This window comes from Staurois parvus, unplaced genomic scaffold (genome assembly GCF_062004578.1).
Source record: "Staurois parvus isolate SC_StPar_1 unplaced genomic scaffold, SC_StPar_1.0 ptg000155l, whole genome shotgun sequence".
NCBI lineage: Eukaryota > Metazoa > Chordata > Amphibia > Anura > Ranidae > Staurois > Staurois parvus.
Window position 1 is genome coordinate 27,795,050 of NW_028317951.1, and position 18,044 is coordinate 27,813,093.

Here is an 18,044-nt window from a genome sequence, read left to right on the forward strand (position 1 = left end):
CACTCAACCCTTCCTCCTAGATTGTAATCTCTAACGCACAGGACCCTCTGTTTCCTCTTGTACCAAATTGTATTGTAACTGTAATGTCTACATTCATTTTGTAAAGCGCTGCGCGAACTGTTGGCGCTATATAAATCCTGTATAATAATAATATAATTATGCACTTGGGGGCTAAGAATATGCATGCATCATACATACTAGGGGGAATTCAGCTATGAGGAAAGATTAGAGGAACTGAATTTATTCTCTCTTGAGAAGAGGAGATTAAGGGGGGATATGATCAACATGTATAAATACATCAGTGGTTCATATAGTGAACTCGGTGTAGAGTTATTCACCCTGAGGTCATCACAGAGGACAAGGGGGCACTCTTTACATCTGGAGGAAAAGAGATTTGATCTCTAAATATGGAAAGGTTTCTTCAAAGAAAATGTGGAATAGACTCCCTCAAGAGTTGGAACTGGCCAGCTCAGTGGATTGCTTTAAAAAAGGCCTGGATTATTTCCTAGATACACACAATATAACTGGATACTAACATTTATAGATAAAGTTGATCTAGGGAATATCTGATTGCCTCTCGGGGGATCAGGAAGGATTTTTTTTCCCCCTGCAGGAGCAAATTGGATCATGCCTTTCTGGGTTTTTTTTTTTTTTTGTCGTCTTCTGGATTAATGGTGGGTATAGGATTATAACTTATTAGCTTACTCCTGAGGGTTTCCAGTCTACTGCTGTTACTCCCAAATGATAGGAAATCATTTTCCTGTTATTGCAATGCACAAAACTCTGAAACTAGAGGATCAACCTGTTGCTTCTACCAGTACAGTTTCCAATCTTAGGGCATTTAAAACTCTTAAGGCTACAAAAACTTTCCATTTGTACTTTTCCAACTATTTCTCTATGGAGATTGGAAGCATCCTGGTTTGCTTCCCCTAAACCAAGGTTCACTAAATGGCAGACCACAGTCCAGACTTGGACTGAGCGACAGTCCTCTTTGGACTGTAGCTGTGCCACTTATCAGCCTGGGCGTTCTCTCTTGGGTCTCCCGTCTGGCCGCGCTATCATTCTGACAGCAGGCGAGGATGGAAAGTGCTGCATAGCAGGAGTCTTTTCATATTAACAAGCTAATATTAACTCACTTGTTTAACTGAAGTTGGGCAGCTCCTGCCCTCTGTCCAGATCTGAGCATCTCTTGATCTGTGAGGATGATGGCGGAAGCCCATCCAGCTGCTATGTGCCTCTGCTCTGGTAGGACTGTGCAGGGGAGGGCTGCAAGTGGACGGGGAACTGTAAAGACGAGAAGTGGGCTATAGCTGCAAGGTACACGGTGATGTGTAAAGATGCATTGTGACATGAAGGGGAATGGAAGACACTGTTGGACTGCTTTAAATGGGGGATTGGTGCCGTAAAGGGCAGTGTGACTGTGATATGTCGGGGGGTTGTTATGTGAGGGGAGCTAAGGACAGTGTTGTAGAGAGGGCTATGATGTGAAGGGGGGTTGAAGATGTTGTAAAGAGTGGACTATGATGTTAAAGGTAGGCTGAAGACACCGATGAAAAGGACTGTGATGTGTTATAGCGCAAACATGAGATTCCGACCTCTCCCGGAAGAAAATTGTTACCAACTGGACCTCTGTGAACTTTAATTCAAGACCCTGCCTTAAACATTTTAGTATATGTCCTGCCGAAGCAAGGCCCTTCCCCTAAATGTTTCTTAGGGTGCCACGCCTTAACTATTCTGGTAAAACGTGTATGACTTTAAGGACAAATGAATGTTTGGAAGCTCTTTCTTGGGCTAGAAAAACAACGGGTGTGATAACAAGAAGTGCCATCATTCCTATTAAAGCATATATGGAAAACGTTTTCTTTTTTTTTTTTTTTATGGGATTTTAAAGGCACAGACAAAACCAATAAAGTCGTTAAATAAGTAAAAACTTTTACAGACCATGTTTTATTTTTACAAAATATTAAAATGAACTCTCAAGAAATGGCGGTAATACATTACATAGCTGTTGCAATATGAGCATGTGTAAGAGAAACCGAGAACAATTATATATCCATTACAGGTATCCTACTTGTATTAGGCATTTCTGAACGATGGTATTTTTTGGTCTCGAAACGCGTGAGTCCTTGCATGAATTCTCTATTTCTCTTACCCATGCACATATCGCAACAGCTATGTAATGTAATGCCGCCATTTCTTGAGTGTTCTTGTTCATTTTAATATTTTGTATAAATAAAATATGGTCTGTAAAAGATTTTACTTATTTAATGACTTTATTGGTTTTGTCTGTGCCTTTTAAAATCCCACAAAAAAGAGGGTTTTCCGTATATACTCTTTCTTGGGCTATGTTTTTTTTTTTTTTACAAGTCCTTGCCTTGTCAAATAATGTTTGTCTTTCGCTTATAGAACTTGTTTCAGCTGTAACATTTTCCAGAAGCTCTCCTCTCATTACATATGTCCCATACCAGTGCATATACATAGGGCTCTTGGCTAAAGTGCTGGATTGCAGAACTCCTAAAGTGACACTAAACAATATCCCTATTCTTCAAAAAATAATCTATACTTATCTGCTTATGTAATGGGCCCTGTAATCTTATTTATTTTTTTCATGCTGTGTTTTTGTGCCTCCTTGTAACATCCTGCTTGTGAGCTCCTGACCCCCCTTCCCCCCGAAAGTCAGATGACAGCAGCAATTGGGGAAAGTTGAAAACCGTGTAGGTGCTTTTGAGTTAAGAATGCATACTTGATTTTTTTTTTTTTTCTTTTTTTAAACCAGTTTAGTGACACTTTTTAAATGCTTGATCATCATAGCTTTCGAGGGACACTATCTCTTTGGACAAGCTTTTGACAACATCATTGAATGCTAAATACCCATGGCGAGCACCCATTTTCCTCAGCAGAAGAACCCTGAAAAACAGACTGCAAAGTCTTTTCCCTCTCTGTTGAATGTTCTTTTCATTCACTCCTTTCATTTCTTAACTCCCTCAACCTCCATGTCAAGGCCCTTGTCAACCTACAAGTCCTGGCATTCAGTCTTCCAAATCCTCTGACAAGCCTTCCTTTGCTTCAAAGTGCATCCCTACTTTACAGATGCTTGGACAGCCTGCATCTCAAATATTTGAACATATTCAGTGGTGTCCCAGGAGTACAAAATGGGGTTTTTCTTCCTGCACCCCCTCCCCTCCTTTTCTTTTGTTTCTTGCCTCCAACCTTCCTGTGCCACTGTGCAGATTAGCTAATCTCTATTAAACTCCTGGTTCTTACAATCAAGGTGTCAATGTCTCAATTCCTATTGAATTAGCCATTCTGAATGGAATCTATCAAATTTGCCATATCTTCCCTTCATTATTGAGATCTGTATCAACAGTCACAGCACTATCCTATTTGTGCAAGTTGACATATGAAAAGTATGATAAAGAAAGATTATAAAATGTAACAGTAAATTGTGATGAATTACAATGTCTGTATTTACCTCCAATCTGTGCTGTAAAGTCCTCAGTGCTTAAAAAAGACCACCAATATGGTGCAGAGATCAATACATCTATGCTTGTATGCGTGAACACTCTGAGACCCCCCTTTCTCTGTGTTCCAACACTCACCAGAGGTATATGACTCTCTGGGCTAGCAGGAGTCAAGCAAGCATATCTTTATCTCCACTCATAGATCTCTTAGTGCCCCTGAATCCCTCTGCTTGTATAGCATGAATTTACTCCATATACAGGATATCCCTCAACTTATGCGCCATAAATTTTCTCCTTATACAAGATCTCGGTAAATGCCACTCTCTGTGGATTGCAATCCTCCAGCAGATGTAAAGGATAAGGGGAAATCTGCCATAGTGTCCCCATGTTGATGAATGTCCTTCGCAGTAGATCCAATGTCATTCACGATGCCCACCGTCACCGCTGCTGCCAACCCGAAAAAAGAATTTAAAAAAAAAAGGCTCCGCTTGACAGGTGGCTTGACAGTTCTTAAATATGTAAGGGGTGGGGCCACCCGGGGACATCAGGCACGTGACCCCACCCCATGTGACATCAATGATGTTACATGGGGCAGGGTCACTCTGGTGATGTCCCCGTGTGGCCCCGCCTTTTACATAGTTAAGAACTGTCAAGCCACCTCAGAGGGAGACAGCTGGAAGCCATCATTGGAAGCAAAGCCTTTTTGTTTTTTCTTTTAATTCTTTGTTCAGAGCGGTGCTGGCAAGCATCGTGATTGACGTTGGATCTACTGCGCGGGACATTCTTTGTTTTTTCTTTTAATAAAGGACTTGTCAAAGACTGTGCCCTGTCTTTTTTCACACTACACTTTTTGTTTTTTGTGAATGAGTAGGGGTACCATGTACACATTCACATGAGGGGGCGGGATCCAGGAGTCCCCTTGTTAATCTGGGATCCGGGGGCCCCTGCCTGCAGACCCCCCCACTACCACCGGCCAGGGTTGTGGGGAAGAGGCCCTTGTCCCCATCAACATGGGGACAAGGTACTTTTGGGGGGGGCCCCCTGCCCCAAAGCACCCCCTCATGTTGAGGGCACGTGGCCTGGTATGGTTCAGGAGGGGGGTTGCTCGCCCCCCCCTTTCCTGACCTGCCGGGCTGCTTGCTCGGATAAGGGTCTGGTGTATGGATTTTGGGGGGGACCCCCACGCCGTTTTTTTTTTTTATTTTTTTTTTTTATTTATGCTTTTGGCATTTTTTTTATTATTATTATGGTGTCGGTTTTTAAATGTAATTACTGCTTTTTTTTTTTTTTTCTTCACTACAGCTCAGAAATTCAGCTCTCACTTTCCCCCCAGCTAAAAGTGAGAGAGTTTTTTCTTTTAGTTTATTTCCCCGAGTTAAGAGAACTAATGTTTCCGTTTAGTTTCTTAAAAGAAACAAAGTTTCCGTTAACTCCAGGGAAAGTGACAGCTAATTCAGTGAGCTATAGTGAAGAAAAAAAAAAGCTGGCAATTGCATTTAAAAATCAGCACTGACCTACACTTCATATTCCAAAAACAATTCGTAAAAAATTTGTAAACCGCGACATTATTTTTAATGGATTTTCATTCGTAAACCAAAAATTACGTTAACCGAGGTATTGCTGTATATATTTATAAATAATAAAGTGATTGTACAATCTATAATCTCCACTATCATTTATTTATTACATGTACTTGTATAGCACCATCAATTTATGCAGTGCTTTACATATATATTGTACATTCACATCAATCCCTAACCCTCAAGCGGCGTACAATCTAAGGTCCCTACCTTACATCCATATATACACATACTAGGGACAATTTAGACAGGAGGCAATTAACCTGCATTCTGGGATATTGTATTCCTCCAACATTGTTTGTTTTTCCAACCTCACTGAAATTTTATATAGACTTATCAAACACACTGAACACATTGTAATTGTGCTGTAAATGCTGTAGGGGTGTTACCATAGACTTTATTGCAAAGAGTTGACAGGATTCAATATGTCTCAGTCTCTGCACGTAGCGTTGTTTTTGTTGCACATTAATGTGAAGCATTCTACATTGTGGGCTGCATTTACAATGCTTTCAGGAAGTAACAAAAATGTGCCCTATTCCTAATGCCAGTGTGAATGAGGCCTAACTGTACCAGACTTCTTTCCCAAAACCAATACAGACTTCATGTATTCACACAGTCAGTGTTTCTGACTGAGCACAAAAATAAAGGAGGGCAGACAGAGCGAGAAGAAGCACCACTCTTAAGGCTACTTTCACACTGTTCCACCGTAAAAACACATAGGCGTTTTTGACGCACTTTCTGAGCGTTTTTAAAGGACATGTGACTTAAAAACTGCACCAAAAACGCTTCTCAGAGGTGTTTTTGAGGCACTTTTCAGGTGTTTTCCATTGATTTCAATGGGAAGAAGTGTTTTTGGGACTTTTTTTTTTTTTTAAACTCCCTAAAGACGCCACAAGCGGGAGTTTTTACACCGCACCACAAGCACAACGCCTCAGTATAAAAGCATACATAGATATACATTTTCATACATAGGGAAGTGTTATTCTTGAGCTTTGCAGATGCTTTTTTGTTAACGCAAAAACTCTTTAAAAACTCCTCAGTGTGAAAGTAGCCTAAATGTAGCATTTATTAAAAAACGTTAAAAATTATAAAATCATCCATATTACACTCACATGTAATAATCTTGTAAAGTTCACTGATCAGAGTTCCATTGGGAGGTTTGATAAATGGACTCCTTGTCCCAAAGCGCATTGCCACGTCTACTATATGATGCGTGATGTCATTATGGTGGTCTGCCCATAGTTTGCTCCCTTCCATGTGGTCCACCACAGCTTCAGGTCTGGTTACCCTACTAGAGGCCAGAGCCTTCCTGTTTAGGTATGCTTCCTGGCTTACCACCCATTGGTTGGATTCCACCAAGCTCATGAGGGTTCCATTTTTGAGACTGTCTATCTAGAGGAGTAGACTGCTGTCTAGTGAAACACTCTGATCAATGCAGTTTACACCATTTATTATATGTGAGTGCAGTATAGATGGTTTTAACTTTTTTTTTAAATAAATGCTACATGGAGAGTGCTGCATTCTCTTTCTCTGTCTGTCCTTTTTTATATTTGTGCTCACATATCATATCTAAAAGACCCTCCTGTATGCAGACTGTCCCTCTGATGTATTTGGACATATCAAATGTCACACTAACGGAACTTTTAGCATTTTCTCTATTCCCTCCCAGGGACTATATATACATCTGGTACTATTGTGGAGGACTTCCATTTTATATGTATATTGATTTATCACATTTGTGACTGAACATGTGCTATACACTTTGAACTGCAAGTTATTTTTAATATGCGTTTGTAATTACGATAGCCTTTTGTACCTTTTATTAGGAACTGGTTGTGGACAGTCAAAAAAAAAAATCAAAAACCTGCGCCAAAGGAATAAACAATAAATCAAAATATATGCTGCTGTTTAAAAAATGACTGAACATCAAAATATACTCATGAAGTGACACAGCGCAAATAATACAAATAATAAAAAATGTGAAAAATTATAATAAAGTCCAACAAGCAAAAGTCTCAAAGTCCAACGTCCCAAAAATTTGTGACGAAAAATATATAGAACTCTAACACAAACTTCATAAATTTTCCAGCGTGCTCACATCCTCAGTGAAAAAAACATTTGTTCCACACTCACCAAATACTGTGAATTCTCGAGCTAATATAGCTTTTAGAGACAAAAAGACAAGCCTGCAGGTGGAGTGTGGTATCTTCAGATGTTGTAATACTCTTAAACGATTTCTCATTGACTCTCCTTCCCAGATATTTCCACATAGGGCAATATAAAAGAAAAAATGCCAATAGTATAATACTGTATGATGATCAAATGAAAATTTCAAGAAAAAACCTTCCTTACACTCACATAAGGTGGCTTAAACACCAATTTCCATGAATTCATTTGCCTCCCAAATCACCAATGGTGATCCCTCCTTAACTTCTTCCAAGCTCTCACTCATGGATGGACGGATGGATGGATAAGGGTAATTTGTGACTAGTGTGTAACTTCCAAGCCCTTGCTAATGATTCCTCCTTAATTTACCCTGAATTCACTCTCATGGATGAAAAATGGAAAAGAAAGGATACCAAAATAGTGTAATACTGTATAAAAACCATAATATACATATACCATATGTATAAAAATCATCGGTGATTTGGGAGGCATATGAATTCATGGAAATTGGTGTTTAAGCCGCCTTATGTGAGTGTAAGGAAGGTTTTTTTCTTGAAATTTTCATTTGATCATCATACAGTATTATACTATTGGCATTTTTTTCTTTTATATTGCCCTAAGTGGAAATACCTGGGAAGGAGAGTCAGTGAGAAATCGTTTAAGAGTATTATTATTATTATTATACATATAGCGCCAACAGTTTGCTCAGCGCTGTGCATTATAATGGGAGACCGTATACGAGACAGTACAGTAACAATACAATACAATACACGAGGGGTTCGAGGGCCCTGCTCCTTGGAGCTTACAATCTAGGAGTATTACAAAATCTGAGGATACCACACTCCACCTGCAGGCTTGTCTTTTTGTCTTGTAAAGCGATATTAGCTTGAGAATTCACAGTATTTGGTGAGTGTGGAACAAATGTTTCTTTCACTGAGGATGTGAGCACGCTGGAAAATGTATTAAGTTTGTGTTAGAGTTCTATATATTTTTCGTCACAAATTTTTGGCACATTGGACTTTAATTTGAGACTTTTGCTTGTTGGACTTTAATATAATTTTTCAAATTATTTTATTATTTAGTATTATTTGTGCTGTGTCTCTTTTGAGTATATGGTTGTGGACAGTGTTGGTTCACTATACCTTCAAAGCAGTTAAAGTGTGTGTGTGTGTTATACTGCTCTGGGGTTTTGCACATGGCTGCCCCAATTCTTCCCTTCTGTGATTTCCCCCCCCCCCCTCCTGTGCTCTTGGCTGCTCCCCCTGTCCTTTGCCCCCATAGCAAGCCGTTTGCCCATGGCTCTGCCCTGCCCCCCACTCTCTCCTCACAGGCTGTGATTGACAGCAGCAATAACCAGTGTTGTGCTAGAGCTGCTGCCTCCATGGCCAGCGAGTGGATACGAGAGCCGCTGCTGTCATGCACATCGCTTGTTTGAGAACAGCCTTAGGTAAGTATAAAGGGGAGCTGCACACAAAGTTTTTTACCTTAATGCAGAGAATGCATTAAGGTAAAAAGCCTTCTACACTTACAGCCACTTTAATGTTACAGTGCCATATAGGTCAATATAATGGACCTCTTATAGAGAAACAAAAAAAAGGAACCCCTTCATAGCCCGTAACAGCCAGTGAAGTTCTCTTGTTTTTTTGGTACAAATTATAAAAAGAAAGAAAGCAGAATAGTTTATACGGGTATTTCAAGCATCCAGATTTTAGGAATTTGAAATCTGGTTTGCACTGTGTATGTTTTACTTCACATGTGGAACATCTGTATGCATTTCTGAATATGTACATGTTATGCTTTATTTGTTAGAAGGTATGTACTGTTGTGAGGTCATCACTCTTGTCATTCTTGTTAGTAGGAACAACCAGTTTAGAAAATTGTCTTTGTGCAAGTGTGTGGAAATGTATAGATAAGTGATTTTGCAGGGCAAGTATGGCTCATCAGTATCAGTTGTCTCTTCAGGTCCTTATAAAGTATGAATGATTCTTCTTGTAGAGGCAGTTGGAAGTACAGATGCAACTAGCTTGGTGTGTCTTCCTAACAACATCTAAAAGACCTTGATAGTGTTTTCATTCGAAATGATTCATTTGAGAATAATATCAATATATGTATCATTAACTTTCCTTTTTTTCCCTTGCAGCTTATGATTGATACTCCAACAAGTCCAGTAACAAGCGGACTTCCATTATTTTTTGTAATTACAGTGACCGCCATTAAACAGGTATTGCAGAAGTAACCTTAAAAAAGAACAGGTTTATTCATTACCCTGTACATCTGTTTTCTTTTGTAGTGAATGAAATGATTGTGTCTATGGTTTACCACATTTTACAGTTTTACTGGAGGAAGAAAAAGGTTGTGGTCATTAGAGGGGACTATGTAGATAAATGTCACTACTGTACTTATTCTGTACTATCCTGTATTAGTGAGACACAAAGCTAGGACAGCTGTTGCTGCTCAGTTAGAGCTAGCATAATAATTCAAAGGTTTTCTCCTGATTTACTCTTGAAAATGGATCAGACACAATTAGTGGTGCACCGAAATTAAAATTCTTGGACCGAAACCAACCAAAATGCATTTGGCCGAAATGCAGTTTAAAAAAAAAAATGTATAATTCTATTTAACTTTTTAATTAATATTATGAATTGAAATGAATATGAATTTATTTTCAGCACCTTTTGGCCAATATGCTACTTTCACAATGAGCAGTTTTTGCAGCACTTTTACGTTTAAAAAAAAAAAAAAAAAAAAAGAGGCAAGAAAACCTCAAGAAAAATGCATCCCTTTAAATTCAAGGTTTGTCTTCACACTGGTTCGTTGCGCTTCCCTTGCAGTGTTAAATATCCTGCTTGCTGCAGTTTTGAGGCATATTTAGCGAGTTAAAAAACAAAAAATGTACTTCCGCTTTGAAAACATGTTTTGTGTTTTTATTCTGCCCAGCAACAAGTTGGCAAAAAAAAAAAAAAATTTCAATAAAGCACAAAACGCGTCAAAAATGTGCATGAAAAACATGCTTGCAAAAATGCACTGCAAAACTGACAAAACGCAAGCTGTATTGGCGTGAACCAGGCCTGAAAAGCATTGAAAACCCATCAAAATACGCATGTGTTGAATTTTAATGCCTTTTTTTGAGTCATCTGACCTATGAAAAAAGCACCCTAAACGTGGTCAAATTGCTGTAAAAACGTGTGTTTTCAGTGGCCATTATCGGTACCATTTTTCATAAATGCCGATAACCCTGTTTTTGGATGATGCTTTTCGATGCATCCCTAGACACAGTGTTCCGTGCTGGAATTGCCTGCTCATTCGCATGCTGGAAATATCAAGGCTGATTTCACTTTACTGGCCATATTCCATGTTACACCCATAGTTAGGGTGTAGCCTGAAACATGGTCATGTTCAGCAGCCTCCCCGTCCTTTAACTGAATTTGGGGGTTGTTCTCCCTGCAGCTTCCTGTACTTTATAGAACCATGGATCTGTGAATGGAAGGCTAAAATTTAGTCCCCTCTGACACTGTGGCAGAGAAACTCAGATATCAGTGGAGCACAAGCAGTTTGATATAAACCATAAAAATGCTGCGCTACATTCAAACTAATTAAAGTAAATGTGGAATTCAATATCTCAAGAGAAATATTAACAATAATAATAAATATAATTATAAATGTGCTTAGTGATAACACAAAAAAGTGATGGCAAAAGCACAAAACTTAAATCAATACGCATGTGCAAAAAAATGCACATACATATATTACATCACACGTGCAAAAATGTGAAGTGAAATATATCTAAATAATACACGCAAACTCAAAGTCCAATGAATATTAAAGGTGAAAAAAAGTTCCAATAATGGAATATTAAAGGTGAAAAAAATATATTTTTTGGTTAACTGTGTTTCCAATATACTGTAAAGTGACCACAGGTGAAACAAAACGTGCAGGTATCTGGGTGTAGATAGAGCTTGTGAATCCAACCACCTTCTGGATTAGCCTCTCACCTCATCACTTCGACCCTTGCGGGTCAAAGAGCAGTAATGGATCCCTCTCACAGATCCTCCAGGCACCAAAGCACTCCAAAACCACTTCTCAGGATATAATATTCCCACTCAGCTCTTCTCCAGGTATAGATGAAATATCACTTTCCCAGAACAAAACAGAGGGATCCTCCCATAGTGTAGTATGTTTATTATAGGAACATCAAATCTTTAGTGAAAATACACTTACGTAGCAGCCAGTCCACATTAGACCCTCATGCTCTCAAATGAGGATATATGTATGTAAGTTGGGTGTACAGCTGAATCCACAGGTGTACCAAGATGGCCGCCACGCCGGAAATACGTCACCGCGCTACGCCGACGCGTTACGTCACAATATCACGTGACTTCATCAGGGCTGTCAATCACAGTGACGATAGCTCTTTATATACCCGGCCAGGATAGAAGGAACTACCCACATGCAGGTGTTTCCTTCAACCTCATCACATCGATACTTCCTGCGGCCATTAAACTGAAGACCACTGGGGACTATTATGCAGGAATACATAAGCTAATATCTGCAATGGGCACATTTACACAAAAAAACGAGGAGTGTATAAAAATGTACCAAAACGGGATATTGCAGAAATATATACACTAATAGCAGCAATGGGCACATTTACATAGGAAACAATGTGTATAATAATGCACCAAGCCGCAATCTAAATTAAAAGCAACAAAAATATATTAAACAAGAAAAACCTTAGTACCCATTCCCATTTATATAAAATGTTTTATTTGATTAATAAAAAATATTAAAATAAAAATATATAAAAATAGATCTAATCTCACTTAATTTACGCCAAAAATCAAGTGCTCTCTCATTATATATACCAATATACAGCCCGTAATTGCTAATATATATATATATATATACCATAAATTCTGCGTATAAGGACGCATCCGTATATATATATAATCCTAGATGGTGAATAACCATAAAAATACTTTAAAAAAATTTTAAGAAATTTATTTAAAAATGATATTTAATTATTGAGAATGTTTAATAAAAAATGATAATATTTATTTTATTTTAATCTTAATTAATTCTATCCTTCACCAGCCCATAAAGGGCAACTCCGAATAGAACCACACACAGATATTCTATCTGAAAGCATGAGTTTACATAGTCAAACATTATATATACCCATAGCACCATCTCGAACTACCTCAGAAATCAGAAATGAAACAATTTACATCAAACTCGATGTTCAAACCATTAGGGGAATAAGTGTGCATACTATAAATCCACTTAGACTCTAACTGGCTCAAAGTACGCACCTTATGGCTACCTCGCCAATGTCTCCTGTATTTCGTGATACCCCAAAATTTTAATTCACTAGGGTCTTTGTTGTGACACTTGGCGAAATGCTTAGAGACGCTATGCTTCGGGAACCCCTTCTTTATATTTTGGACATGTTCCCGGAGCCTGACCCAAAGTGGTCGTTTAGTTCTCCCTATATATTGCATTCCGCAACTACATTGCAGCGCGTACACAACTCCCTCCGTCCTACAAGTGATACATTCCTCAATTTTAAATTCTTTCTCGCTCACAGATGAAGAAAAAGTCATCAATTTCTTATTCCTGCCTTTTGTGGCTTTACATGCATAACATGTTCTACATGGAAAAAACCCATTTATATCCAAAAAAGTGACATTCTTTTTGTTGGGTGGATCAAGAACATTTTTAACAATTTTGTCTCTTAAAGATGGGGCTTTTCTATATCTAAAACAAGGGAAATCTGATATTATCCCTTTCAGGGCTGGATCGGCTTTCAATAGTGACCAATTTTTTCTAAAGATAGTTTCCACTTTTTTATAATGGACATTGAAATCCAAACATATTACAAGTTGGTCTTTTTGTTCCTCATTTTTCTCTCGATCTATCAGCAACACATCCCTATTTGTGTTCCCAACTTCCTGGATTGTGTTACTAATAGAATCTTGCTGGTAACCCTTGGCTTCAAACCTCTGGCCTATGTTTTTTGCTTGACTCAGAAAGTCCTCCTGCATTGTACAATTCCTTCTGAGTCTAATCATTTGGCCTTTAGGTATATTTAATAACCACGGCGGGAAGTGGCAGCTGTCACGTGGAATGTATCCATTCCTGTCAACACTCTTAAAAAATGTCTTTGTGATGATTTTATTTTGTATGATGTTAATATCCAAATCTAGGAAGCTGATCCGCTCACGACTATGTTCCCATGTAAGAACAATATTTTTAGTATTCTTATTTAAATTCTCACAGAAACATAATAAATCTTCTTCTCTTCCCTTCCATATTACTATAATATCATCTATGTATCTTTTAAACAAAATTAATTCTTTCGGGGGACTCAAATAAACTGCCAACTCTTCCCAGTGTGCCATGAACATGTTTGCCACACTGGGAGCAAAACGGGCTCCCATGGCTACACCCTTAACTTGATTATAAAACACGTTCATATGCCAGAAGTAATTATGTTTTAAGCAAAATTCTAGACAATCCAAAATATATTTTCTCTGCCCTCTTTTTAGGTTTCCATATTTTCTTAGACCCCATTCCGTAGCTTCCACCCCTTCTATATGACCAATTATTGTATATAACGATGAGACGTCAGCTGTTGCCAAGATCACATCGTTACCATCTATTTTCTCCAACAATTGTATTAGGTGCTTAGTATCTCTCAGATACGACCTAGTTTCTCTCACCAATGGTTGGAGAAACATATCCACGTATTGCCCTAATCGTGCCATTAAAGATCCAATCCCATTAACTATAGGGCGTCCCGGAGGACAGATGCTATTTTTATGAATTTTCGGGATGGTATAGATAATGGGAATTCTGCACATTTCAGGAACAAGATATCTGGCTTCTTTTTTATTCAGATATTCTTTCTCACGTCCTCTTTTAATCAACTTTTCCAGATCTTTCTTATATTTAATTGTAGGATCCCTTTTAATCACTTCGTAGGTATTCTCATCACTTAATTGGGTACCCAGTTCTTCCAAATAGTAACTTTTTGACATGACCACAATACCCCCTCCCTTATCGGCCGGCCTGACCACTATGTCATTTCTTTGTGTTAACATCTTGATTCCTTTTTGCATGTCTATATTAGGCCGAAACCTAGGGAGTTTGAGGGATTCCAAATCTTGGCTTACCATTTTTTTAAAAGATTCTATTTGACAGTTATTGCTAATCTGAGGGTTAAATACGGATTTATTCCTTAAACAGGTGTGTTGAATATTACTAACTGGTGCATTATTAATCATTTTATTAGTACTAGATAAACCCATAAAATACTTTTTTATGTTAATCTTTCTGATAAATTTCTGTAAATCTATAAAAATATCAAATTTGTTAGCTGGTTTTGGGGGGGCAAACTTCAATCCCTTGTCCAATACAAGAATTTCTTCCTTAGTGAGTGTAGTACCACTAATATTAAAAATACCCTCTCCTACTACTCTCTTTTTCGCTTGGACCTTCCGTCCTGCTCTACACCCTCTTGTCTTCCGGGGCTTGGATTGGCACCTACTTCTTTCCGGGGACTTCTCTCCCCACCCTCCCTCCCTAAAAAATTCCTCTGTTGGTATTCATAATCCAATGGTTCATATCTATTATAAACCGGGATGGGACTCCTCCCTTCATATCGTGGTCCCTGCCATCCCAGTTGTTCTTGTCTTGGACTCCTGGGGTAATAAGGCCTATTATCCTGTCTCGGACTTCTAGGGTAAAAAGGTCTAAATTCTTGCCTAGGAAAAAAAGGAGGTCCATAAGGCTGTTGATAATATTGGTTGGGTTTGGGATAATAAGGTCTATATGGTGGACGATAGGATTTACCATGTCCATTATTTTTCCCTGGTGGTTTATTATGAAAAGAACCACCATTCTTTGGTTTCCATCCATTATGTGGTGTATGGTATCCCTTATCTCCTTTGGGATGGTTCTTTTGAGAATTCTTTTTATCCTGACCTTTATCATCTTTTGGGTAATCATTCGTATGTCCCTTAATAGGTTCTAAACGTACTTCTTTAACGGGAGTAGTATTAACTGAACTACATTCTGATTCTACACCTGAAGATTGCCATTTAAAAACTTGATCTTTACTAAAATCATTCATATCCCTTTGATATTTTTTCATCTTTTTATTTTTCACTTCTAGATCAACCTTCTCCAAATCTTTGTTTAATCTTTTAGCGAGACTAACCATTTCTGGAGATTCCTTATGTGGTTCCATCTTTTCTTTAATTTCTAAAATTTGCGTTTCTAAAATTCTCAATTTTCTCTGTTTGCGTTTTAATATAAATCTCATTAATTCCAGACCCTTCTCTTGAAAGAAATCAAACCATTCATTTTTAGATTCCTGGTCTATCAAACCATCACTAATGGGCACATCCCATCTTAATCTTCTTGGGACTAGTCTCTCTTTAAGGTACTTTTCATGGGTAACCATGTCCCACCATAGTTTAACCTTTTTCTCCATTACATGACCCAATCTTCTGTATAATGTGTTTAAATCACCTATGGGTTCATGAGGAGTTTTACTGAAAATATCCTCTATATTGATAGACCTATTTTCTAGGAAATTGAACACTTCCATTATGAGCTAGCGGGAGAAAGAAGGTAATAATAGTAGCAATAATGGTGTGACCCTCCTGCGCTCCAAATGTGTGTTAAAATAATAAAAAATATATAATAAAAGAACCCCAAACAGCTGCTAGCATTAAATCATATAACAATGATCAAGTGAATATAAACCATAAAAATGCTGCGCTACATTCAAACTAATTAAAGTAAATGTGGAATTCAATATCTCAAGAGAAATATTAACAATAATAATAAATATAATTATAAATGTGCTTAGTGATAACACAAAAAAGTGATGGCAAAAGCACAAAACTTAAATCAATACGCATGTGCAAAAAAATGCACATACATATATTACATCACACGTGCAAAAATGTGAAGTGAAATATATCTAAATAATACACGCAAACTCAAAGTCCAATGAATATTAAAGGTGAAAAAAAGTTCCAATAATGGAATATTAAAGGTGAAAAAAATATATTTTTTGGTTAACTGTGTTTCCAATATACTGTAAAGTGACCACAGGTGAAACAAAACGTGCAGGTATCTGGGTGTAGATAGAGCTTGTGAATCCAACCACCTTCTGGATTAGCCTCTCACCTCATCACTTCGACCCTTGCGGGTCAAAGAGCAGTAATGGATCCCTCTCACAGATCCTCCAGGCACCAAAGCACTCCAAAACCACTTCTCAGGATATAATATTCCCACTCAGCTCTTCTCCAGGTATAGATGAAATATCACTTTCCCAGAACAAAACAGAGGGATCCTCCCATAGTGTAGTATGTTTATTATAGGAACATCAAATCTTTAGTGAAAATACACTTACGTAGCAGCCAGTCCACATTAGACCCTCATGCTCTCAAATGAGGATATATGTATGTAAGTTGGGTGTACAGCTGAATCCACAGGTGTACCAAGATGGCCGCCACGCCGGAAATACGTCACCGCGCTACGCCGACGCGTTACGTCACAATATCACGTGACTTCATCAGGGCTGTCAATCACAGTGACGATAGCTCTTTATATACCCGGCCAGGATAGAAGGAACTACCCACATGCAGGTGTTTCCTTCAACCTCATCACATCGATACTTCCTGCGGCCATTAAACTGAAGACCACTGGGGACTATTATGCAGGAATACATAAGCTAATATCTGCAATGGGCACATTTACACAAAAAAACGAGGAGTGTATAAAAATGTACCAAAACGGGATATTGCAGAAATATATACACTAATAGCAGCAATGGGCACATTTACATAGGAAACAATGTGTATAATAATGCACCAAGCCGCAATCTAAATTAAAAGCAACAAAAATATATTAAACAAGAAAAACCTTAGTACCCATTCCCATTTATATAAAATGTTTTATTTGATTAATAAAAAATATTAAAATAAAAATATATAAAAATAGATCTAATCTCACTTAATTTACGCCAAAAATCAAGTGCTCTCTCATTATATATACCAATATACAGCCCGTAATTGCTAATATATATATATATATATACCATAAATTCTGCGTATAAGGACGCATCCGTATATATATATAATCCTAGATGGTGAATAACCATAAAAATACTTTAAAAAAATTTTAAGAAATTTATTTAAAAATGATATTTAATTATTGAGAATGTTTAATAAAAAATGATAATATTTATTTTATTTTAATCTTAATTAATTCTATCCTTCACCAGCCCATAAAGGGCAACTCCGATTAAAAAGTTGATTAAAAGAGGACGTGAGAAAGAATATCTGAATAAAAAAGAAGCCAGATATCTTGTTCCTGAAATGTGCAGAATTCCCATTATCTATACCATCCCGAAAATTCATAAAAATAGCATCTGTCCTCCGGGACGCCCTATAGTTAATGGGATTGGATCTTTAATGGCACGATTAGGGCAATACGTGGATATGTTTCTCCAACCATTGGTGAGAGAAACTAGGTCGTATCTGAGAGATACTAAGCACCTAATACAATTGTTGGAGAAAATAGATGGTAACGATGTGATCTTGGCAACAGCTGACGTCTCATCGTTATATACAATAATTGGTCATATAGAAGGGGTGGAAGCTACGGAATGGGGTCTAAGAAAATATGGAAACCTAAAAAGAGGGCAGAGAAAATATATTTTGGATTGTCTAGAATTTTGCTTAAAACATAATTACTTCTGGCATATGAACGTGTTTTATAATCAAGTTAAGGGTGTAGCCATGGGAGCCCGTTTTGCTCCCAG

The 18,044-nt window shown here is 37.8% G+C and overlaps 1 protein-coding gene across 6 annotated transcripts in view; it reads left to right on the forward strand.

Moving 5' to 3' along the window:
• ATP11B (ATPase phospholipid transporting 11B (putative)) overlaps positions 1–18,044 on the forward strand; it is a 218,702-nt gene that overhangs the window by 59,530 nt on the left and 141,128 nt on the right. For all 6 annotated transcript variants that reach the window (XM_089675574.1, XM_089675572.1, XM_089675573.1 and 3 more), the window contains exon 4: positions 9,348–9,428. In XM_089675574.1, coding sequence (XP_089531700.1) covers positions 9,348–9,428 — 81 coding nt within the window. The remainder of the gene's footprint in view (positions 1–9,347; positions 9,429–18,044) is intronic.